The following is a 25035-nucleotide window of genomic DNA, read 5'->3' on the forward strand; positions in this document are numbered from 1 at the left end:
CCTCTAGTGTGCTTCATTAGTAGTGCCCCCTCCTGTCCCCCATTAAATCAGTAATTCCCCAGTGTGCCCCAATTAGAATAGTAAATGTTCTTCAGTGTGCCACATTAGAATAGTACCGGTACTTCCAGTGTGTCCCATTAGAATAGTAATGTCCCCAGTGTGCCCATTAGAATAGTAATGTCCTCCAGTGTGCCCATTAGAAATAGTAACATCCTCCAGTGTGCCCCATTAGAATAGTAACGTTCTCCAGTGTGCCCCATTAGAATAGTAATGTCCTCCAGTGTGCCCCATTAGAATAGTAATGTCCTCCAGTGTGCTCCATTAGAATAGTAATGTCCTCCAGTGTGCCCCATTAGATTAGTAATGTCCTCCAGTGTGCCCCATTAGAATAGTAATGTCCTCCAGTGTGCCCCATTAGATTAGTAATGTCCTCCAGTGTGCCCCATTAGAATAGTAATGTCCTCCAGTGTGCCCCATTAGAATAGTAACGTTCTCCAGTGTGCCACATTAGAATAGTAATGTCCTCCAGTGTGCCCCATTAGAATAGTAATGTCCTCCAGTGTGCCCCATTAGAATAGTAACGTTCTCCAGTGTGCCCCATTAGAATAGTAATGTCCTCCAGTGTGCCCCATTAGAATAGTAACGCCCTCCAGTGTGCCCCATTAGAATAGTAACGTCCTCCAGTGTGCCCCATTAGAATAGTAACGTTCTCCAGTGTGCCCCATTAGAATAGTAATGTCCTCCAGTGTGCCCCATTAGAATAGTAATGTCCTCCAGTGTGCCCCATTAGAATAGTAACGTTCTCCAGTGTGCCCCATTAGAATAGTAATGTCCTCCAGTGTGCCCCATTAGAATAGTAATGTCCTCCAGTGTGCCCCATTAGAATAGTAATGTCCTCCAGTGTGCCCCATTAGAATAGTAATGTCCCCCAGTGTTCCCCATTAGAATAGTAATGTCCCCCAGTGTGCCCCATTAGAATAGTAATGTCCCCCAGTGTGCCCCATTAAAATAGTAATGTCCTCGAGTGTGCCCCATTAGAATAGTAATGTCCTCCAGTGTGCCCCATTAGAATAGTAATGTCCTCCAGTGTGCCCCATTAGAATAGTAACGTTCTCCAGTGTGCCCCATTAGAATAGTAATGTCCTCCAGTGTGCCCCATTAGATTAGTAATGTCCTCCAGTGTGCCCCATTAGAATAGTAATGTCCTCCAGTGTGCCCAATTAGATTAGTAATGTCCTTCAGTGTGCCCCATTAGAATAGTAATGTCCTCCAGTGTGCCCCATTAGAATAGTAATGTCCTCCAGTGTGCTCCATTAGCATACTAGTGTCCCCTACTGTCCCCCATTAGATTAGTAAGATCTCCCATTGTGCCCCTTAGAACAGTAATTTCCCCCATTGTGCACCTAAGGCCTCATGCTCACGACCACATTTATTTTCGGACAGGTTTTACCACCTATGATTTCTTTTTTCAGATGGGATGGTCCCAAAATGGCCACTACAGTCACTGTGGGCAGACCTCCTATCTATTAGGCTTTGCAATGCATATCCAAGTCATATGCCACCGATCACTGACAACCCCTTTAATATACAGAAACACCTATCATTCCGCATGTCCTCTCACTGGCTCTTAAACTACTCTTAGGCTGCATTTACACGAACCAACAATCTCCAGATTATTAGGAACAAGCGTTCCTGCGAACTGTCATTCCTGACAGTCTGCCCATGTAAATGTGCCGCCGATCACCTGATGAACGAGGGCGATCCTGCCGTTCATGTAGGCACCACCAACCATATTTTCTGGGCAGCAGATCGTGTGGTGTAAACAGCGATCTCCTGCTCAGAAACCATGAATCTGTATGAGAATGAGGGATCGCAATAGCCATCCCCCATCCTCATACTGTGAAGGAGATCGCTGCATGTAAATGCACAGTCTCCTTCACTGAACGAGCAGCCGACTGTCGGGAAGGAATCGGCTGCAGAATCGTTCACCTCCACCTTTAAACTGGCCTTGCATATTTAAAGCAGTTAAAGGGAACCTGTCACCAGGATTTTGGGTATAGAGCTGAGGACATGGGCTGCTAGATGGCCGCTAGCACATCTGCAATACCCAGTCCCCATAGCTCCTGTGTGCTTTTATTGTGTTAAAAAAACGTTTTGATCCATATGCAAATGACCTGATATGTGTCCTGTATCCGGAGATGAGTCCAGCGGAAAGGAGCCCAGCACCGCCCCGCGTCCTCCGAATCTCCTCCTTGCTGGCTGACGTCACAGAGCTGGAGTGCCAAAATCTCGCGATGCGCGAGCTAGCGCATGCGCAGTGTCGGCATCATGTTCATTCCCTGTGCTGGCATCAGCACAGGAAACGAACTACACATGCGCTAGCTCGCGCATCGCGAGATTTCGGCGCTCCAGCTCTGTGACGTCAGCCAGCAAGGAGGAGATTCGGAGGACGCGGGGCGGTGCTGGGCTCCTTTCCGCTGGACTCATCTCCGGATACAGGACACATATCCGGTTCATTTGCATATGGATCAAAACACAATAAAAGCACACAGAGCTATGGGCACTGGGTATTGCGGATGTGCTAGCGGCCATCTAGCAGCCCATGTCCCCAGCTCTATGGCCAAAATCCTGGTGACGGACAAGTCTTAGGGTACTTTCACACTAGCGTTGGAAGAATCCGGCAGGCAGTTCCATTGCCGGAACTGCCTGCTGGATCCGGAAATCCGTATGCAAACGGGTATCATTTGTTTCCGGATCTGGATACGACTGACAAATGCATTGTAATTCCGGATCTGTCTCTCCTGTGTCATCTGGAAAAACGGATCCAGCATTTTTTTTTTCTTTACATTTTTATAGGCCTGCGCATGCGCAGACCAGAAAACCGGATCCGTCAATGCGGTAATTTCATGAACACCGGTTCCGGCAAGTATTCCACAATTTACAAATACCGTAAGAGTGACTGAACTGAAGACATCCTGATGCATACTGAACGGATTGGTTTCCATTCAGAATGCATTAGGAGACGAAACTAGGGATCGACCGATTATCGAAAGTACCAATATTATCGGCCGATATTAAGGATTTTGCACATTATCGGTATCTAACCTTGCCGATAATGCGTATAAAGCGAATACTAGTGAGTGCTTATGGAAGAGCTTACTAGTATGCATCGGGTGCCAGGAGCAGGGAAGAAACACAGCAAGCGCTTCCGATACTCACCCTCCCTGGTCTTCTTTGATGGGGCCTGCGCTGCACTGCCCTGACCCCGTACAGCATCAGATTGTAGTGCGTGACAGTGCAGCGTGGGCCGGAGAACACAGCGGACCCTGAGATGAAGACGAGCCGCGGCGCAGGAGAGGTAAGGAGTTTTTATTTTATTCATCTGAGGTCTGATAGGGGTTAAATAAAGTCTGATCTGAGGTCTGATAGGGGCTAAAGTCTGATCTGAGGTCTGATAGGGGTTAATTAAAGTCTGATAGGGGTTAATAAAGTCAGTGAGAAGGGGGGATGGTGTGGAAATTGGCATTTGGCACTAGTATATTATAAATGTAAATTATAAATTGACTACCAACTGAGGGCTTTATTCATTTATAATTTACCGTACATTTATAATATACTAGTGCCAAATGCAAATTTCCACCACCTCAGTGACTACCAACTAATACATAAAACATCAGTATAAATTATCGGTTATCGGCCTGAAAGTTCACCGATTATCGGTATCAGCTCTAAAAATCAATATCGGTTGATCCCTAGACAAAACTGATGCGTTTTTTTCCGGTATTGAGCCCCTGTGATGGATCTTTCACGCTAGTGTGAAAGTACCTGATGAGGCAGACCCAGCCGCTGTACCATCTGTGACAAGCGTGGACTGCCATCTAGTGGTTGGTTTGTACAATTCTCTTTATTCCCAGTAGTTCTGTACTCTGCCTGCAGTGCCGATCAGCATTCACATCAGTCCCTGTTCCCGATGGGGGTCAGAATTTAATTGCCCCATCCTAAACTCACACACAAGGGCCAATTTCAAAGTCTATCACTCTTTATGGTTGGAATTTGCAGGGCTCAAGAAATACAGTATTAACGGTTTATCCCATGAGTAATATAACAAATCAAACATCAGACATCATACAGGACTAGGGCAGCAACGATTAATCGATGTAATCGATTATATTCGATAACTGGATTCGTTGTCGACGAATCCAGTTATCGAATAATCGCCGATTCGTTGCTATGCGGGCGGGCGGGCGGTCGCTGCATCTTTATTTTACCTTTTTACAATGACGCTCCTGTAACAGCCAGGCAGAGCGGACGGCGGCGTAACGTCACTCACTCACGTGACACGCCTGCTCCGCCTCCTTCATTCATGAAGTGGGCGGAGCAGGTGCGTCACGTGAGTGAGTGACGTTACGCCGCCGTCCGCTCTGCCTGGCTGTTACAGGAGCGTCATTGTAAAAAGGTAAAATAAAGATGCAGTGATTAGTCCCACTTATAAGCATCGGGGCCGGGGCTGTTATGGGGAGGGGGGAGGATCTGTCTATGGCACTGCTATGGGGAGGGGGGTCTGTGTATAGCACTGCTATGGGGAGGGGGGAGGATCTGTCTATGGCACTGCTATGGGGAGGGGGGGTCTGTGTATAGCACTGCTATGGGGAGGAGGGGGGGGGGTCTGTGTATGGCACTGCTATGGGAAGGGGGATCTGTGCACTGTTATGAGGAAAGGGATCTGTGCACTGTTATGCCCATAACAGTGCACATATCCCCCTCTCCATAACTGCGCCACCCACAGATCCCCCTCTCCATAACTGCGCCATCCACAGATCCCCCTCTCCATAACTACGCCGTCCACAGATCCCCCTCTCCATAACTACGCCGTCCACAGATCCCCCATAATAGTGTCGTCCACAGATCCCCCATAAGTGTCGTCCACAGATACCCCATAAGTGTCGTCCACAGATCCCCCATAATAGTGTCGTCCACAGATCCCCCATAATAGTGTCGTCCACAGATCCCCCATAATAGTGTCGTCCACAGATCCCCCATAATAGTGTCGTCCACAGATCCCCCATAATAGTGTCGTCCACAGATCCCCCATAATAGTGTCGTCCACAGATCCCCCATAATAGTGTCGTCCACAGATCCCCCATAATAGTGTCGTCCACAGATCCCCCATAATAGTGTCGTCCACAATTTGTTTTAATATGGCCTTTGAACATCATTTTTCAAGTAAGATCATATAAACCTCTCTGTTTTGTAATTTTGTCGTTTTTCCCGATTAATCGTAGAAATTAATCGGCAACTAATCGATTATTCAAATAATCGTTAGCTGCAGCCCTATACAGGACAATCTCTTTCTAACAAACTTAGGGTCCATTCAGATGTCCGTAGAATGTGTCCGGATCCGTTCTGCAATTATGCCTTGTGAAGGTTCCCAGGTCTGTCATGGCTGGCTGCCTGAAAAGCAGCGTTTTGGTGTCCGCCTCCAGAGCGGAACGGAGCCAAACTGATGCATTCTGAGCGGATCCTAAGGCTACTTTCACACTTGCGGCAGGACGGATCCGACAGGCTGTTCGCTATGTCGGATCCGCCCTGCGGCTATTTCGCCGTGCCGCCGCTCCGTCCCCATTGACTATAATGAGGGCGGAGCTCCAGCGGTGCACGGCGAAAGCCGCCGGACTAAAAAGCCTGACATGCAGTAATTTTAGTCCGGCGGCCTTTCGCCGTGCTGCGCCGGAGCTCCGCCCCGTCCCCATTATAGTCAATGGGGATGGAGCGGTGGCACGGCGAAATAGCCGCAGGGCAGATCCGACATGGTGAACAGCCTGTTGGATCCGTCCTGCCGCAAGTGTGAAAGTAGCCTTATCCATTTAGAATGCATTGGGGCTGAACTGATCCGTTTTGGGCCGCTTGTAAGAGCCCTGCAACGGATCTCACATGAGGACCCAGAAACAGCAGTGTGAAAGTAGCCTTAAGTGTTCCGGCAAAACAGATCCAGCTTTCCGTTCTGCGCATGCGCAGACCTTTAAAAATGCAAAAAAAATATTAATACCGGATCCGTTTTTCCAGGTGACACCGGAGAGACGGATCCGGTATTTCAATGCATTTGTCAGACGGATCGACATCCGGATCCATCTGACAAATGCCATCAGTTTGCGTCCGTATTGACGGATCCGGCAGGCAGTTCCGACTTGCCGGAATTCTCTGCCGCCAGATTTATAGTCTATGCGCTGCACAACACTGTGTCGGATTCAGGATACCGCATGTGTGAATACGCCATGTACACCGGATCCGGGATGCCGCAAGTGTGAACGCGCCCGTCGAGAATTGCCAAGCAAGCATCAATCAATAAGCAAAACAAGCTCCGCAGTCATGTGACGTGATAGACGTACCACGCAGCCAATCAGAACGCCTTCACGCGCTAGGCCCGCCCCTTCACGTCTAGTAAGCTTTCCCGATGCCCTTAGGGCAGAGCTAATTTTTTTATATTTTTTTTTGTATATGTGAAGCTTTATTAGAAGCGGACAGTGACGTCTCCTGTGAGTCAGGTTAGTCTCGCGGAAGCTGCGCTGTGATGGACACATGGAAAGTTATGGTTTCTGTTTGCGGGGGTCGCGCTGCTCTAGTCACCGACTGACCCTTTAGCTGCTCCACCTGCAGCCAGTGTCACATCCATCAGTATACTGGGAAGGACGGGGCAAGCTGTCTGCACTGCAGTCACTACATCAGGGGGATGCATGCTGGGTATAGGCATTGCCACTAATCTAAATTCCCAGTCATATGGGTTTGTCCAGGACTACAATAAAATGGCTGCTTTGTTCCAAAAACAGCACCACCCCTGTCCTCAGGTTGTGTGAGGTATTACAGCTCAGCCCCAATCCCTTCAAAGGAGCTGAGCTGTAATACTGGGCATGGCCATGGACAGACTCAGTAGAATAAAGCAGCCATGTTTCTCTAATGTGAGACAATCCCTTTAAGCCTTCCATCTGTGCCTAGTCCTTACATACAGTCGTCACATTGCAAAAGTCATGGCTGATAAACCGCATGTGTCTGTACAGGAGGAGGGTAGAGCTCCACACTGAGCACCTGCAATAGAGTGCAAGCTCCCTTGCAATTTCTACACGTGTCGTGCAACAAAACGAGTACAACTATACGTTGCGACATGTGTTACAATGATAGTCAATGGCGTCGCACTGTCACATACTGCAACCGTTTGGATGGATTTTTTTTGCCACTGTCGTGTCGCATGTAGTGTTGAGCGAACTTGTATTTTCGAATTTGCCGTACAAGGTATGGGTTATCTAAGAATTCCGTTATGGATTCCGCTACCACGGAACATAACTTATATAGTGTAATCCATAACGGTATTCTAGGATTACCCGAAGCTTGTACACGAGTTCGCTCATCCCTAGTCGCATGTTGTGTGACACCATTGACTATAATAAAAAATGTATCCGTAGCCTAAAGGGGTTGTCTGGACATAATTCTCTGCCCAGTCTGACAGCGGGCATGTAGCGACACGTGCACGGTAGGTGGTACAGTTACTGAGATAGTCGTCTGACACCCACTGGAGGGTCATTATTTTAACAGTCTTTTTGCTACCATTTATGCCAGCGTCGCTGCCGAAAGATGCTCCTAAGTCCTTATTCACATCTCCATCAAGCAGATCCACCATTACTGGATTCCCTAGTTCACCGCTGTATCCGCGTTAGGCCTCATGCACACGACAGTATTGCTTTTTCAGTGTTTTGCGGTCCGTTTTTTACGGATCCGTTGTTCCGTTTTTTGTTTCCGTTGTGTTTCCGTTTCCTTTCCGTTTTTCCGTTCCGTTTTTCCGTATGTCATATACAGTATACAGTAATTACATAGAAAAAATTGGGCTGGGCATAACATTTTCAATAGATGGTTCAGCAAAAACGGAACGGATACGGAGGACATACGGATGCATTTCCGTATGTGTTCCGTTTTTTTTGCGGACCCATTGACTTGAATGGAGCCAAGCACCGTGATTTGCGGACAAGAATAGGACATGTTCTATCTTTTCACGGCACGGAAATACTGAAATACTGAAACGGAATGCATACGGAGACACTTCAGTATTTTTTGCTGAACCATTGAAATGAATGGTTCAGTATATGTTCCGTATACTGAGCTCAAAAAACGTCCAGTATACTGAACGCAAAATACTGTCGTGTGCATGAGCCCTTAATGAGATCCAGTGGTGATCCAGATGCTTGTTGACATAAATGCCGTGTTTCGGCTGGACAAAAATTGTTGTATGCAACGGTTTTCAGTCTGGCTGGGTATGCTTGATGGAGATCAGAGCAAGACCTAATTTATGAACAGGCGTGGGCCTCGTCGTGAATTAGGTACATCTTTGGTAGTCTGTGCGCCCGCCAGAAAAAAAAAACTACTCCCTGGCGTACTTTCTCGGCAACTTTAACACCAAAAATTAGTAATTTTGCCAGGGCCAGCCTCCCGCTGCTCCCTTTACAAGCCTTTGTGTCGAATATGGCATAAAAATGCCAGTCCAACAAATATTGTTGCTCAGATGTGTAAAAGGATATTTAATACTGATGACCTATCCTCAGTATAAGGCTCCATTCACACGTCCGCAAAATGGGTCCGCATCCTTTCCGCAATTTTGCGGAAAGGGTGCGGACCTATTCATTCTCTATGGGGACGGAATGTGCTGTCCGCATCCACATTTGCGGATCCGCACTTCCGCATCCGTGCTTCCGTTTCCGCAAAAAAATAGAACATGTCCTATTCTTGTCCGCAATTGCGGACAAGAACAGGCATATTCAATTATGTCGGCAATGTGCGGTCCGCAAAATGCGGAAAGCACATTGCCGCTTTCCGTGTTTTGCAGATCCGTGTCTCCGTGTATCCGCAAAACACATTGCGGACGTGTGAATACAGCTTAAGGGCTCATGCCCATGAACGTAAGGGTTCTGTGCCCGTGCTGCGGTCTGCAATGAATGGGTACCAACCATCGTGCAGCAGCATGCGGATCGCGGACCCATTCACTTAAATATGGGTTTGCTATCCGCATCCAACGGTCCGCACAGCATGCACTACTTTTTTGCGATGCGGAGTCACAGCCAGAAACCCCACAGAAGCACTCCGTCGAGCTTCCGTGGGGTTCCGATCCGTGCTTTCACACTGCATCTCCGGGTTTGTGGACCCATTCAAGTGAATGAGTCCGCATCCGTGATGCGGGGTGCATACGGCCGGTGCCTTGTGTATTGCGGACCCGCTGTATGCGGGACGCAATGCGGTCATGGCGGGGCAACGACCGTGTACATGAGCCCTAATTCATCAGTATCTGGTGAGGGTCCGACACCCGGGACCCCCACCAATCGGCTGTTTTGAGAAGGCAGCGCTGCGGCCTTGTCCATGTTCACCAAGCACAGCGCAGTACATTATGTAGCGGCCATGCTTGGTATCGCGCTCAGCTCTATTCACTTGAATAGGGCTGAGCTGTTCCTAGGCCACGTGAACGATGAACGTGTCATCACTGGCCTAGAAAAAGCAGAGAGAAGGCCGCAGCGCTCACAGGAGCGTCGCTGTCTTGAGCAGCTGATCGGCGGGGGTTCCAGGGTCGGCCCCCCACCGATCAGATACTGATGCTCTATCCTGAGTATAGGTCATCAGTATAAAAATCTTGGAAAACCCCTTTAAGAAGTCACAAAAAATGGTTGTGCGGCAGTTTTAGGCTTTTTGCACACGAACATGTGCGCTCCGCGGCCGTATTGCAGACCGCATTTGCGGATCCACAGAACACTGACACCATTCTGTGTGCATTCTGCATCACGGATACAATCCCATTCACTTCAATGGGTCCGCAAATCCGGAGATGCGGAATGGTGTGGAACGGAAGCATGGAACGGAATCCTACGGAAGCACTACAGAGTGCTTCCGTGGGGTTTCGTCCCGTACTTCCGTTCTGCAAAAAGTTAATGGGTCTGCGATCCGCTGCGGCTGCCCCACAGACAGTATTCGTGCATTGTGGGCCGCAGCACGGCCACGGGGCGCACATGTTCTTGTGCAAGAGGCCTTACACCAAAAAAGGCCCAAAACTGTTAGTAAGTGACCCCCTACTGAATATCGTGTATGGGTCTCATTAAAGGGGTATTCCGCAGACGGAACACCGTGTACTGTCCTTATCCGTTTGTCCGTTCCATTGTTTCCGCCAAAATATAGAACATGTCCTGTTATTAAACACAGAGAGAGAATGCACCAAACAGATATAACACTGACTATGCTGGCAAGACATGAATGAAGGTATTAAAAGCTGAGACTTTTGCCAATATATTCCAGTCATGGAGATATCGGAGCCCATCATGCACCACGTCACGGTTTCTCAGCATAGCAAGGGGTCCTAACCGCTGCTCTAACTGTGGTGTGAACACGGTCTGGGGGTGATATAATTCTGCTCGCAGCCAAGCTTCCCACAAACGCCCAGCATGTATACTGCGGTAGTACTATGTGAATGAAGCCAGGCCGCGAGCCACATAGTCAGTGTTATATCTGTTTGGTGCATTCTCTCTGTGTGTTTTATATGATTGCTACATTCTGTGTAGTTTGCTCTTGTGGTGCATGTGGACCGCGCCGATATCCTCCATTGTATGCATATTTTGCTGGGGTTAGTCGATTACTGCGGTCCACATGCGGTCGGGCTGCTCCCCCAATAAAAGACACGCCACAGTGTCAGGGGTTTGGCAGCTCCTCCAGAATTGCCACTATATTTTTTTGTTTTTTGGTTTCTGCCATGTCCTGTTATTGTCCACATCACGGAAAAGGATAGCACTGTTATCTGTTATGGCCAAGATAGACTGTTCTGCAAAATGCTGAATGCACACCCCGATATCCGTGTTTTGCGGACTCGCAAAACAGGCAACGGTTGTGTGCATGAGCCCTAAGGCTATGTCTGTGGCACACTTTAATAGACAGGTCAGAGGGCCTCTGTTAGGCCCCAGCTGTCATGGCACCACATCGCTACACTGCGATTGCATTCACAAGGAACCAATGGAGCCCACTCCCTGTAACTGCCTAGATGCCGCAGTTACTGTTGACTGCAGCATCTATGGAGTTAAAGGGGTGCTTCAGGCAGTATATAGTGATGACCTGTCCTCAGGATAGGTCCTCAATATCTGATCTGCGGGGGTCCGACACCAAGCACCCCGCGTACCAGCTGTTGGAAGAGGAGTCGGCGCTACATGTGAGCGCTGCTTCCTCTTTATTACACTGCACGTCGTCTCCCTTGCAGTGGAGGCGCAGTGTAATTACAAGTACTTGCTCTGTTGAAGTGAAAGGAGCGAGTACTTGTAATTACACTGCGCCTCTGAGACTTGGCAGAGGAATTATCGCTCGCATGGAGCGCTGCCTCTTCTACATACAGCTGATCGGCGGGGGTGCTGGGTGTCGGATCCCCGCAGATCAGAAATTGATGACCTATCCAGAGGATATACTTTCTGCATAACCCCTTTAAGTGTCTCGGATAGGAGAGCTTTCCGATCCCTGTCTTTACATCAGGAGTCAGAGACAGGGGAAGAAAAAAAGAGAGGGTTAGTCACTGGGCCTTCAGGAGTGATGGTCCAGGGGTAACTTCGCAGGGCGCCAAAGGTAGGGCAGACTGGGTGTGATAAGATTGTGTATTATGAAAATAATAAAATTATATATCTTAGGAATATATATATTGGTCAAAAGATAATGGTAAAAAGATAATGGTAAAACAGAGAGGGGCCGGCTGCCAGTGGTCTCAAACCACCCTGATCTCTCAAGGTGGGTGATTGAAAAGGAAACAGTGGGGTTGCGCGAAAGCGCAAAAAAGGACCACAGGGGGGCGCCAGTAACCCTAATGTCTATGGTTATGATTGTGTAAAGCACAAAGGTAGAGGCTTATCCTTTTGTGTACACTCACCGGATAATGTAGTTGATTGGTATACAATGGGTATACAATAGGTTGTTAGTGGTTAAGAATAAGATAACAGTAGCGATAAAATATATACAATCGAGTTATAAGATCCCATAATGGGTTGTAAAATCAAATCAAAATTTTAAATCAAAATTTTAGTGACTCACTTCACCCAGGAGGGTAATGTGGGATAAAGCTCAAGACACCCACATCACACCTCCTGCGCCTGGATCGCCAGTAGAATCTCAGAAACGAACAGTGATCACTCTGGAGTCCTTGTTCGTTCTTTCTTTCAATCTTTTATTTCAAAGCCAGGGTGGGGGAGTGAGGAGCTCAACGCGTTTCGGGGCCTCTTAGTGGGTCCCCTTCATCAGGAGCAAAGATCATTACAACATGGTACACATAGGGTTTAAGTAGCAATGAAGGAACAAGAAAAGACCGCCAAAACGGTTTGTAAATTAGTCACTTCCGGTATCTCCATGCGTTCCACTGTGGAACGCACCGGAAATGACGTCCTGATAGTTACAGGGTTGGTAATTTGTTTCCTATATAGTTAGTGCAGATGTCCCAATGTTAGCCCGTTAAAATTATCGGCACTTGGATACCCGTAAGGCTAGTGGAGGATCTTGTTATGTGTCCTCACCGCTTTTTAGCCTGTTTTCAGTCTGTGCCAGGCTTCCGTGGTGTGCTGTGTTCTTGCAGCCTGGGGTCTCCGTTCAGTTCCTGCCAGGATTAATGACGCCGGCAGCAGGGGCTGAACATACAGCACGGACTGCACTGATACAGACCAAGGGAAGTCTCATGTGCGTGATAAGCATTGCCTGTGCAGGCGTTTATGATGCTTGTAGAGGCTTTATGGCCACCTCTGGTATTAGCATTGACACTTTATTATGTATTGAGTTTAGTGATAGGTCGCCCCTTGGTGGATATTGGTTCCCCTATTATACTTTGCTTGATTTCTAATTGTATTTTTTGTATAATTCAATCAAGTTGTTGCTGCTTTTTGTTGTGCAGTGTCCTTGTTTATAGGAGATGTCTTTTCCCAGTGAAGCCACTTAAAGGGCTTCTGTCACCCCACTAAAGTCTTTTTTTTAATTTTTTTTGGCTACTTATAATCCCTATACTGCGATATATCAATACATAATGTTATTAATAATTTTGGTTCAGTAGTTTATTAAAAAAAGCTGACTTTTATCATATGCAAATTACCTGTCTACCAGCAAGTAGGGCGGCTACTTGCTGGTAGCAGCCGCATCCTCCTTTCATAAAGACGCCCCCTCCTCATGTTGATTGACAGGGCCAGCGAACGCGCTCGTTCTCTGGCTGGCCCTGTCTGCATTCAAAATCTGGCGCCTGCGCCGTACCTGTCTTCATTCGGCGCAGGTGCACTGAGGGGAGGACGCTCGCTCGGCCGCTCCATCCTCAATGCGCCTGCGCCGATGAAGTCACATCTACACCCGGCGCAGGCGCACTGAGAAAGGAGCGTCCGAGCGAGCGTCCTCCTCTCAGTGCGCCTGCGCCGACTAAAGACCGGTACGGCGCAGGGCTGACAGAAGCCCTTTAACCACCTCAGCTCCCCTAGCTTAAACCCCCTTAGGCTGGGTTCAGACCTGAGCGTTTTACAGCGCGTTCCTACGCGCTGTAAAACGCTCAACAGGCGAGAACCAATGATTCCCTATGGGAATGGTTCTTACCTGAGCGTTTTACAGCGCGTACGATCGTGCTGTAAAACGCCCGACGCCCCAAGTACATGAGCTTCTTTGGGGCGTCTTGTCGCGCGTTCCCGTACATAGACTTCAGCGGGAAGCGCGACAATGGTGGTATTGGTGGTATTTCATTGCTGCTGACATTTTTTACTTTTTTTTTATATTAATCGAAATTTACAGAAAGTTTTGCAAAAAATGAAATTTTTCCAATAAAACTACATTTCTATATAACTTTTTCTCTAAATGTATTGTTCTACATGTCTTTGATAAAAAAAAAATGCAATAAGTGTATATTTATTGGTTTGGGCAAAAGTTATAGCGTTTACAAACTATGGTACAAAAATGTGAATTTCCGCATTTTGAAGCAGCTCTGACTTTCTGAGCACCTGTCATGTTTCCTGAGGTTCTACAATGCCCAGACAGTAGAAACACCCCACAAATGACCCCATTTTGGAAAGTAGACAGCCTACGGTATTCGCTGATGGGCATAGTGAGTTCATGGAAGTTTTTATTTTTTGTGACAAGTTAGCGGAAAATGTTTTTTTTTTTTTTTCTTACAAAGTCTCATATTTCACTAACTTGTGAAAAAAAAAATGAAATTTTACATGAACTCACCATACCCCTCACGGAATACCTTGGGGTGTCTTCTTTCCAAAATGGAGTCACTTGTGGGGTAGTTATACTGCCCTGGCATTTTAGGGGACCTAAAGCGTGAGAAGTAGTTTGGAATCCAAATGCGTAAAAAATGCCCTGTGAAATCGTAAAGATACTCTTTAGAAATTCTAACCGGCTGGTAGCTGTGGGGATCTGCTTCTCTGTTCTCCCGCAGTGTGTAGTAGTAAATCTCACGTGCAGCTACTGCAATGAAGTTAGGCTTTAATAGGCCATTAATGGATTGAATTCTTTAGCTGAGAGGAGTCCAGAGTTTGCCCAGAATAGTTGCCGTGCATTTCCTGCAGATCAGATCCGTGCCCTTGTATCCCACCCTATAGCTGAATATAGACGCAGACGCAGCAAAGGGTCTAGATGGCCAGACATCGCCTCCAGCCCCGTGCCAGGCTCCCTCCCACTCTTCTATAGCAAAAAAAAATAAAAAATCCGGGCTCTGCTTTGTATCTGCTTTGTCACTGTCCTCCCACTCTTGTTGCAGTGAGTCAGGTCTGAAACGATGAAGCTGCTGACTGCCCTGCTCGCCGTCACTGTTGCTTACCACTTGGCCGATGCCACTTTGTCAAAGACCGACACCAAGAAGGCTGCTTCCAAGTCACTTGAGACAAAGGTAAGTTTCCAAATGCTATCCATTCTTCCACAATGACAATACCGTGAGCGTAAAATGACACCTAAAAATTAGCGGAAGTAATTGTAAAGGTAAGAAGGGATGCAAATGAGCCCTTAGCAAGCTCCGCCTCTAATGCCACGAGATGTAAGGCATCCTATAAGTCATTGTGGAATGAGGTGGCAGCGGACTGTTTTGAAGGGGTTGCCCAGTCTGTTTTTTATTTTATTTATTTTTTAAACAAAGGGTCAGAATGGCGTAAAACTATACACAGATCTCGCTGAGCACCATCGAAACACTTAACGTTTGTACTGGATCCGTCATGAATCGTCTGCATCCGTTATGAACGGATCCGGTTGTATTATCTTTAAAATAGCCAAGACGGGTCTGTCATGAACACGATTGAAAGTCAATGGGGGACGGATCAGTTTTTTATTGTGTCCGAGAAAATGGATCCGTCCCCATTGACTTACATTGCGCACCGCATTGCAAATAGAAAAACGCTGCTTGCAGCGTTATTCTGTCCGTGATCGGGACGCAGCCATTTTTTTTGTATTTTTTTTTTTTTTTTTTTTTAAGTGGAGGAATTTTTTTATGTAAAAAAAAAAATATTGTGCTCCATCTCACCCACTTGGCTCAACTTCTATGCTGGAAGAGTGGAACACGTGCTTGCTCTGATCACCATATTTCATCTTGTATTCACACCAGACATCTGGCATCAGTACATCGCTAAATCACCCCCATTTTTATGGCTCTACATCTCTTGCTTCCCGTCATATATTATATTGTAAAACTGGACTTTTACATCCACCACTAGGGGAGCTCAGTGCATAGGAATTTATACAGTTACCACTAAACTCAATGGAAGCTTGTAAGATCTCTTTGCCCTGAGATTCCCCTAGTTCCATCTGCAGGAAAATGCAGTGGATCTACGATGGTAACGGGAGAAGGAGTTCAGTGCTGGGCCTCGTAGGAGACTTCTGCCGCCATCGTAAGCGTGCCGCTGCACTCACTGATTCCATGCCGCTCCCATTCTGACCCTTTCCACGTTCACACACGGCATTCAGCCAATCCTTGTCTAAGGAAGGAGGGGGGTGATCACGCACAGTCACCTCATGTGTGTCGAGAGGAACTAAGGAATAGAGATCAGTGGGGACCGGGGAGGTGTTGGAACGGGAAAGACTGAATGGGGATTGGTGAGACGAGTGGCTATCCTTTTGTTTTACTGCCACTCTGACCCTTTCAAAAATATCATCTCCACAATCCCTTTACATTTAAAAGACCTATGACAATATAATTGCTCGCAATAGGGCAGTGTTCCTCAGTCTGTGGCCATCCACCTACAGGATGTCGAGGCATGCTGGGAGCTGTAGTTCTGCACAGGTCTGTGGAGTGGGTACACCAGAGTTCTGACCCTGACTCTAATTCCGTCTCCTTCATAAGTGGCCAATAGTATAGTAATAACAAATTTCCTGTAGTAAAATAGTAGCATCAGTCTTTATTCTCAATTGTGTAAGGAATCAGGCTACTTGGATAGAACATATAAAGGGAACCTGTCAGCGGCAAAACCTATCCCAAACCGCCAGCAGTACCTTCAAGTAGCCGGCAGTGCGTTTCGAATGATGATTTTCTTACTGCATTCTGATGAGGCAGAAGTATGAAAAACTTTCTTTTATCCTCCGTCCGCGCTATTTTCCAGTCAGGCTTGAAGTCACGGTAACTGCGCCCCCTTCCCTGCCCCTTCGCTGTGACTGACAGCGCTTATACCCCACAGCCGTCAGTCACAGGGGAAGGGGCCGCTGCCCGCTTAACTTCAAGCCTGACTGGAAAATAGCGCAGACGGAGGATAAAAGAACGTTTTTCATACTTCTGCCTCATCAGAATGCAGTAAGAAAATGATCATTCGAAACTCACTGCCGGCTACTTGAAGGCCCTGCTGGCGGTTTGGGATGGGTTTTGCCGCTGACAGGTTCCCTTTAAACCATTTTTTGGAATGCAATTTCTTACATTCCTGACATTTTCTAAATTCCTGTTAGTAAATATTCAGTGCACTATGCATTTAATAACTGGGAAACGCTGTTATACACTTAATTGTAAGAAATCTATGAAATTATCTTCTAAAACCCTATATGTACAGTATGTTCTAGAAAGCCTTAGGGCTGTTTCACACGAGCGGATGCCGTGCGTGGCATCCGCTCCGTGAAAGAGTGCCAAGACCCGATGCAGACTGCAGAGGCACGGAGCATTATCAGTCATGTTAATGCTCCGTGCCTCTGCAGTCTGCATCGGGTCTTGGCACTTTTTCACGGAACGGATGCCATGCACGGCATCCGCTCGTGTGAAACAGCCCTTATTCACACGTCAGCGATTTCCATCAGTGATTGTGAGGCAAAACCCAGACAGACATAAGATATAAGGGAAAGCTCCGCTTCTGTTCTGTGTTTGTGAGCCAAAGCAGGTGCGACTCTAATCACTGACCATGTGAAGAAGGGCTCATGCATACGGCCATTGCCCGGCCGAGGCCATATTGCGGCCTGCATACAGCGGGTCTGCAATACACGGGCACCAACTGTGTGCACCCCGCATCACGGATGCCAACCCATTCACTTGAATGGGTCCGCAATCCGGGACATGCAGTGCGGAACAGAAGCACGGATAGGAAGCACTGTGGACATGTTGTATTTTTTACAGTGCGGACGGGTTACGGACCCATTCAAATTGAATGGGTCAAATTGCGGTCCCCAGTGCACGGAACACGCGCACAACGGCCGTGTGCATGAGGCCTAAGTATGATTCCTTCCATAGCAGAGGCACGGTGAGGGCACTAATGAAAGGTTACTTCGCAAGCGAACAGCGCTCGGCTATTTTTGGCGGCCCCGTAGAAATGAATGGAGGGCGCCCTCCACAACATTCGGTGCCCCGATCTCGATGTACAGTAGGTGCAGGTCCCAGAGGTGGGACCCGCACCTATCAGACAATGGTAACTTATCCTGGCGACATGCCCCCGATGTCTGATGCAGCAGACAAGTTAAAAAAAAAAAAAAAGTGTTTTGCTCACCTTTTAATGGTCCCTCTGTTCCCTCGCTGCAGTTTGTCCCTAGGACTTCCGGTCCCTGTCGGACAGAAAGTGATGATCACGTGACTGCTCAACCAATCACTGGCCTCATTGGTCAAGTGCCGCTCATTATGGGTGTAAAAACATCACTTCTGGTCCAAAGGGAACTGGAATCCCTGGGGACTGGACTTTTAGCAGGGGAGTTTGGTTCATTTTATAAGCCTGTGTGCTCCCCGGATAATTTTAAAAAACTGTTGGACAACCTCTTTAAAGGGGTATTCAGGTTTCATCTATAATACAGTGTAGATGGTGTGCAGGTAAACATTGACGAGTCTGCATCGCTCAGACGAGCGCCAGGCCCCTCTGAATAGCTGATCGGTGAGGGTGTCGGGAGTTGGACCCCCAATGATCTGATGTTGATAACCTATCCTGAGGATAGGTCGTCAGTTTTGCAAAAACGGAACAGCTCTTTAAGTCAGTGGGACTCAGCTGTAGTATTAGACAGCAGCCCATGGACGACATATCTGGCTGTTTCTGGATCAAATCAGACCAATTTTTATAATCCAATAAAAGCCCTTTTAAAGGGTTATCCCATCTTAGACAATGGGGACATATCGCTAGGATATGCCCCTATTGTCTGATAGGTGCGGGTCCCACTTCTGGGACCCGCACCTACAAGGAGAACGGAGCCGGCGAGAGTTGTGGTTGGAGGGAAAGTGCTGCTGCAGCAGAAAGGACCCCCCCCCGAGCTGCAGCAGAAAGGGCATGCCTCTTCAGCTGCTAGCCTGAAACAATTCGAGCAATAAATGGGGAAGCTTTAGATCCATGTGAGGTACGCGGCTTGCTCTGGCTTTGTTAGAAAGAGATTATCATGGCCTATGTCAGTGGTGGGAACCCATGGCACGGGTGCCAGAGGCGGCACTCGGAGCCCTCTCTGTGGGCACCCACGCCCTGGAAAAAGTCAGTGGTGTACCAATACGCCTTTTCCTGCCATTCATCAGCGCAGGGCGAACTATGAACAGTACAGGCAGCGCACTGAATGTAGGCAGGATATTATAGCTATAGATGATAAAGTACATGGACGTTATACTGTACTGGACTGTAGTATTCAGGTTAAATAGATATACCGAAGAAAACCTCCCTCTACCAGCTCCAATCCAGGACTAAATCATATGTCAGTGGATGCGGCGTGTCACGGTGAGTGAAGACTCCCAAAACGGAAAACAAGGATCCAGCACTACCTTTCTCCAGACTGTAGACTTTATTGAAGCCATTAAATTTTACAGATGCCATTAAAAAAGGCTGAGTTGTCTTGACGCGTTTCGGGCAACACTGGCCCTTTGTCAAAATAATAAAATCTCACACAAAGCAACAGGTAAAATACACGTTTGGAAAATCAGGTAACCAATAGTGAATCAACACATACATGATCAGGTAAATATCATTAGGTCTCCACAGGTCCATGACTAATTATTCCAGGAGAGGAAGACGCCTATAATGGAAAAAAAACAATGCTTCATATACACGATAACTTCGAAAATGGCGTCTATCACTGCTCGCCTTACAATAAAGTGCATAATATATCATGATACAATATCCTACTAATAGAAATTAATAATAATAATAAATTACATCCTGTCTTTTATTTAGACCATTCAGGGCTCTAGTTTCTAACATGAAAATCCAGTATGTTTCCCAATTCAGGTTAAATAGTCGTGTTGGCTCCTTGGGATAAATAAGTGGGTTTTGGGTTGCAGTTTGGGCACTCGGTCTCTAAAAGCTTCGCCATCACTGGCCTATGTGATGTCTGATTTTCATTCTCTACATCAATCATGGTATAACCCCTTTAAATGATTTATGGCAAATTTTATTAAAAGCCGCACACTGCCTTTGTAGACCGCCTTAATAGCAGTAAAAGATATTAGTGCCTGCTTTGAGCAGTGTATATTTGCACCGTTCTCTGGCTTTCATATTATTAAATCTGCCTAGAAGAGTAGGCCACACAACCCTCTCCATAAACTATACCACAGTTTTTAGCAAGCATTGCGCAGATTTATTTTTCTTTTGCCCGATTTGCATCTTTTTAAAGCAAAAATAACAACAAAAAGACTGGTGCAGAGATGCTGATAAATTCCCCCCGTACACATGATTATAGGACAAACCTATCAGGGGGCTTTCATCGGGGTAACCACAGTCTTACCAGGTACAGCATCTGTATAGGGGCCTGGGGGCTTGGGTGCAGAAAAATGGTTTCCTTTTGTGAGGAAACCCCTGGGGTGGCTGGCTGATGTCTATCACTTCTATCTTGGAATCTCCTTTCAGTAGAATGTCTGCTCTATGCCAACACTTGCCCTGCTGCTCCTGCTGAAGTAGTAGTTATTCTCCCTTTTGCATTTCTACCATTTAAGGTTGGGCCCACTGAACTCAAGCTGCCACTTTGCTGTGTAGACGTATTTGCTGTCTAGTGAATAGATGACTAAATGCATTACTAAAAGGCAGCTTATTGTTTACAATCTCTGGGAGCCCAATGATGGAAGAGCAGCTCTGGGGAACAAACTGCTGCTCTAACAATTGATGTGTTCTTAGGCTCTTCATGATTCTTATAAACATTATAAAATTCTGTAATCTATGTTTAGTGAGGTTTTCCAGGGAGATGGGGGAAAAAAAAAAAAAAAAAGTACTAAGAATATGGTGTTCCATTGCTGCTCTGGTCTCTGCTGCTCTGCACTTCCTGTATTGGCTTGGCACAGCTGGAAACAGTAGGAAGGTGCTTCTCACTGACCTTAGCTATGCCCCGTCTCAGCTAGTGATTGGTTGATTGGGTCTTTCCTAGCGTTCCATTGTGTTGAGCCAGGACAGAAAGTGTCGAGCAGAAGCAAGGATGGCAGGTGTGGGGGATCGGTGGAGATGAGTTCTTTGTTATTTTTAGCAATTTCTGCCCCCTTAAAAAAAAATCTCCCTGTAAAATTCCTTGAGCTTGTACTATTACAGCAATTTATCCCCTGTCCACAGGAATAGCAGGGGCCCCTACCAATCACGAGAACATGTTCCCATATTGGAATGGACCAGTGGACACCGATTGCTGCTGCTCCATGCAACTCTGTTGGGCTGCCCGAGACAGCTTGTTCTCTGCTATTTACGGCAGTCCCATAGTGTTGTACGAAATGGTGGAATGTGTGCCCGCTGCTCCATTCAAAAGGAGAAACAGCCCCCATTATTGTTACCGGCAGGGGCCCCAGAGGTCCCATCCCCGCCAAACAGACACCTTTTCCCTATACTGTAGATAGCGGATAAGTTGTTGTAATGTGACAAACCCTTTTATGAGAGAACAGAACCGTGTGGCAGGATCCTCCAGGACTGTACTCTGTTGAAGAGTCCACAAGTCTTCCTTGGGGACATGTTCTTGTCCTTAGAGGATTACAGATGGCACAAAGTGGTCTCAATGACCAGTAAAGGACGACTTGGAAAATTGAGCATGTGTGAAAGTCTGTGCTGATATAGCTTCTGTTTCTGTGTGATAGACTCGCCTGTCTGATGTTCCTGTGCAGTCCCGAGGGTTGGTCACCACTGATGTCAAGGCAAAAGACATTGTGCTGGATCACCAAAGTTACTGCAGCAAAAAGGTGAAGGAGCGCCATGTTTCTGGGGATGTACTGGGATATGTCACACCGGTAAGTAGTGACTCCTAAATTATGTATTCACACATATTGTATAAGGTAGCCATAGATACAAAGATAGTGATACAAGGACCTTTCTCTTTAACCTGCTACGCATGCACTGATCAGCCTAATATTAAAACCAACTGATATCGTGTAGGTCTCTCTGACCTGTAAAAGCATGGACTCCTCAAGACCTCTGAAGGTGTCCTGTGGTACTGGCACCAAGATGTAAAATGCCAAGTGGGCGCTCCATGGATTGCACTTGTTCGCACTTGTTTGTCCAGTGCATCCCACAGATGTTCAACCATATTAAAAGGGTTGTCTCATCATAGACAATGGGGGCATATCGCTAGGATATGCTCCCATTGTCTTATACCTATATTGAGAATGGAGCCCCACAAGGGGATGGCTGGAGGACTCCGGTCCGGCCAACACTAATCCGGTTCCCCATAGAAGTGAATGGGAGCGTACCGCTCTTGATTGGCCATCACTCCCATTCATTTCTATGGGCTCGATGGAAATGGTCGAGCCAGCTCTTGGCTATTTTTGCCGGCACTATAGAAAATGAATGGAGGGCGGCTGCGCATGTGCAGTGCGCCCTCCTTCACTTTCGGTGCTCTGTTCTCGATATAGGTGCGGGTCCCAGCGGTGGGACCCACACCTATAAGACAATGGGGGCATATCCTAGCAATATGCCCCCATTGTCTGTCATAAGAAAACCTCTTTAGATCTGGAGAATTTGGACGTCACGTGAACACCTTGAAGTCTTTCTCATGTTCTTCGAACAATTCCTGGACAATTTTTGCAGGGTGACAGGAAGTATTATCCTGCTGAAAGAGGCTACTGCCATTAGGTTGTACTTCGTCTGCCACCATGTTTAGGTGGGTGGTACGTGTCAGTAACATCCACATAAGTGTCAGGACCCACGATTTTCCAGTAGAAAATTATTCAGAGCATCTTCTGCCGCTGGTGGCTTTTGCCTTCTTCCCGTAGTGCATCATGGTGTCATCTCCTTCCCCCTGGAATGACATACATTAACCAGGAAATCCACATGGTGTGTAAGAAAATGTGATTAATCACATGATGCCACCTTCTTCCATAGCTTCCGTTGTTTTATAGTCCAATTCTGATGCTCACATGCCCATGGTAGGTGCTCTTAGCGGTGGACAGGGTCATCATGGTCACTGTGATCAGTCGGGAATATTAACTTTATCAGCAGTTTGAATTACAGTAGTGCTTTGGGATAGGAGCTGACAGAGTTGCATTCACTTCCGACACACATTATTAAACCTGTGACCCCGTCACCGCCTCATTGGCTTTCCATCATTGGACCACTTTTGGTCAGTGCTGATCACTGCATACTGGAAACACCACGCAAGACCTGCCATTTTGGAGTTGCACTGATCTAGCTGTGTAGCCTCACAATTTGGCCTTTGTGAAAGTTGCTCACATCCTTACACTTCTACCCATTTTTCTTACTTTTTTGAAAAATACATCAACTTCTAGAACTGATTGTTCACTTGATGCCTAATGTATCCCACCCCTTGACAGGTGCTATTGTCAGAAGGTAATGAGTGTTATTTATGTTAGGCTACTTTCACACCTGCGTTTAGGTGCGGATCCGTCTGGTATCTGCACAGACTGATCCGCACCTATAATGCAAAAGCTTAGATCCGTTCAGAACGGATCAGTTTGCATTACCATGAACAAAAAAAAATTATTTTTTTTTTTTTTTTTTTTTTTGTTCATGATAGTGCAAACGGATCCGTTTTGACTTTACATTGAAAGTCAATGGGGGACGGATCTGTTTGAAAATTGAGCCATATTGTGTCAAATTCAAACGGATCCGTCCCCATTGACTTGCATTGTAAGTCTGGACGGATCCGTTTGCCTCCGCACGGCCAGGCGGACACCCGAACGCTGCAAGCAGCGTTCAGGTGTCCGCCTGCTGAGCGGAGCGGAGGACAAACGGTGCCAGACTGATGCATTCTGAGCGGATCCGCATCCACTCAGAATGCATTAGGGCTGGACGGATCCGTTCGGGTCGCTTGTGAGAGCCTTCAAACGGAACTCACAAGCGGAGCCCCGAACGCAAGTGTGAAAGTAGCCTAATCTGTCAGTGGTTTTAATGTTATGACTGATTGGCATAAAATAGCTGAACTTCATAATTTTTTTTTTTTTTTTACAAATCAGGTTCTCTGGTGTGATGACCAGGGTTTCCTCCCTGAGTCCTTCAAGCTTCCTGTCATTAGAGCCACTATAAATGTGTTTCCAGGATAAGAGTTCCTTTTCCTATACGGCACAATTTTCCTTCCATTAAGACATAATCACCTACATGTGCATACATGGTGGATGCTAGCTCTATAAGTTTTTCCTGTGCAGTTAAAGGAAATGGAATGGAAAAAATAATATCCACAAAAAATATCCACAAACAAATTGAATAAAAAGTTGTCAAAAAGTCGTGCCTCAACATGGTCCCAGTAAAAACTACATTTTGCCCCGCAAAAAAACAAGCCCTCATGCAGCTCGGTAGACAGAAATGTGAAAAAGTTATGGAAGTCAGAAAATGACGATGGATAGAAAACTTTTTTATTTTTTAAAATATTTTTTTTTTAAAGAAAATAAAAACTATGCAAATGTGGTATCGCCATAATAGCACTGACTTGCAGCATAAAGATGTCATGTCATTTTTAGTGCACGATAAAAGCTGTAATATCAAAACCCAAACGCCTTGATGGAATTTCACCTCACAAAGAATTTGTTTTCCCATTTTTTCAGTACAAGATATGATGAACTAAATGGTGCCATCAAAAAAATATAACTTGTCCCGCCAACAGTAAGCACTCATATGGCTCTGTGAACTGAAAATTTTAAAAGAAGCTGTGGCCCTTGGAATGTGGGGAGGAAAAAATGAAATTCAAAAATGGGCCTGATCCTTAAAGGGTTAAGCTGCAGCAATGCTGATGCAGGCGGTGTTGTCATGGGTAGGGTTGAATTTTGATTTGATTTTAATACCATGAAAAAGTATTGCGATACTCGATACCATTCGAAAAAATAAAACACAAAAAAGCCGCGTGCATTCCGCATTTTATAGAAACATAGAATGTGTCGGCAGATAAGAACCATTTGGCCCATCTAGTCTGCCCAATATATCTGAATCCTATGAATAGTCCCTGGCCCTATCTTATATGAAGGATAGCCTTATGCCTATCCCATGCATGCTTAAACTCCTTCACTGTATTTGCCGCTACCACTTCTGCAGGAAGGCTATTCCATGCATCCACTACTCTCTCAGTAAAGTAATACTTCCTTATATTACTTTTAAACCTTTGCCCCTCTAATTTAAAACTGTGTCCTCTTGTGGTAGTTTTTCTTCTTTTAAATATGCTCTCCTCCTTTACCGAGTTGATTCCCTTTATGTATTT

General features: G+C 46.5%; 1 protein-coding gene across 1 annotated transcript in view; it reads left to right on the forward strand.

Moving 5' to 3' along the window:
* The first annotated feature begins 6493 nt into the window (after positions 1–6493).
* Positions 6494–25035, forward strand: part of CHID1 (chitinase domain containing 1) — a 478064-nt gene continuing 459522 nt past the window's right edge. Inside the window, exons 1-3 of the mRNA XM_044269966.1 lie at positions 6494–6542; positions 14771–14899; positions 21473–21622. Of these exons, the coding sequence (XP_044125901.1) occupies positions 14789–14899; positions 21473–21622 (261 nt within the window). The 5' untranslated portion in view covers positions 6494–6542; positions 14771–14788. The remainder of the gene's footprint in view (positions 6543–14770; positions 14900–21472; positions 21623–25035) is intronic.

Source organism: Bufo gargarizans, chromosome 10 (assembly GCF_014858855.1).
Source record: "Bufo gargarizans isolate SCDJY-AF-19 chromosome 10, ASM1485885v1, whole genome shotgun sequence".
Taxonomy (NCBI): Eukaryota; Metazoa; Chordata; class Amphibia; order Anura; family Bufonidae; genus Bufo; species Bufo gargarizans.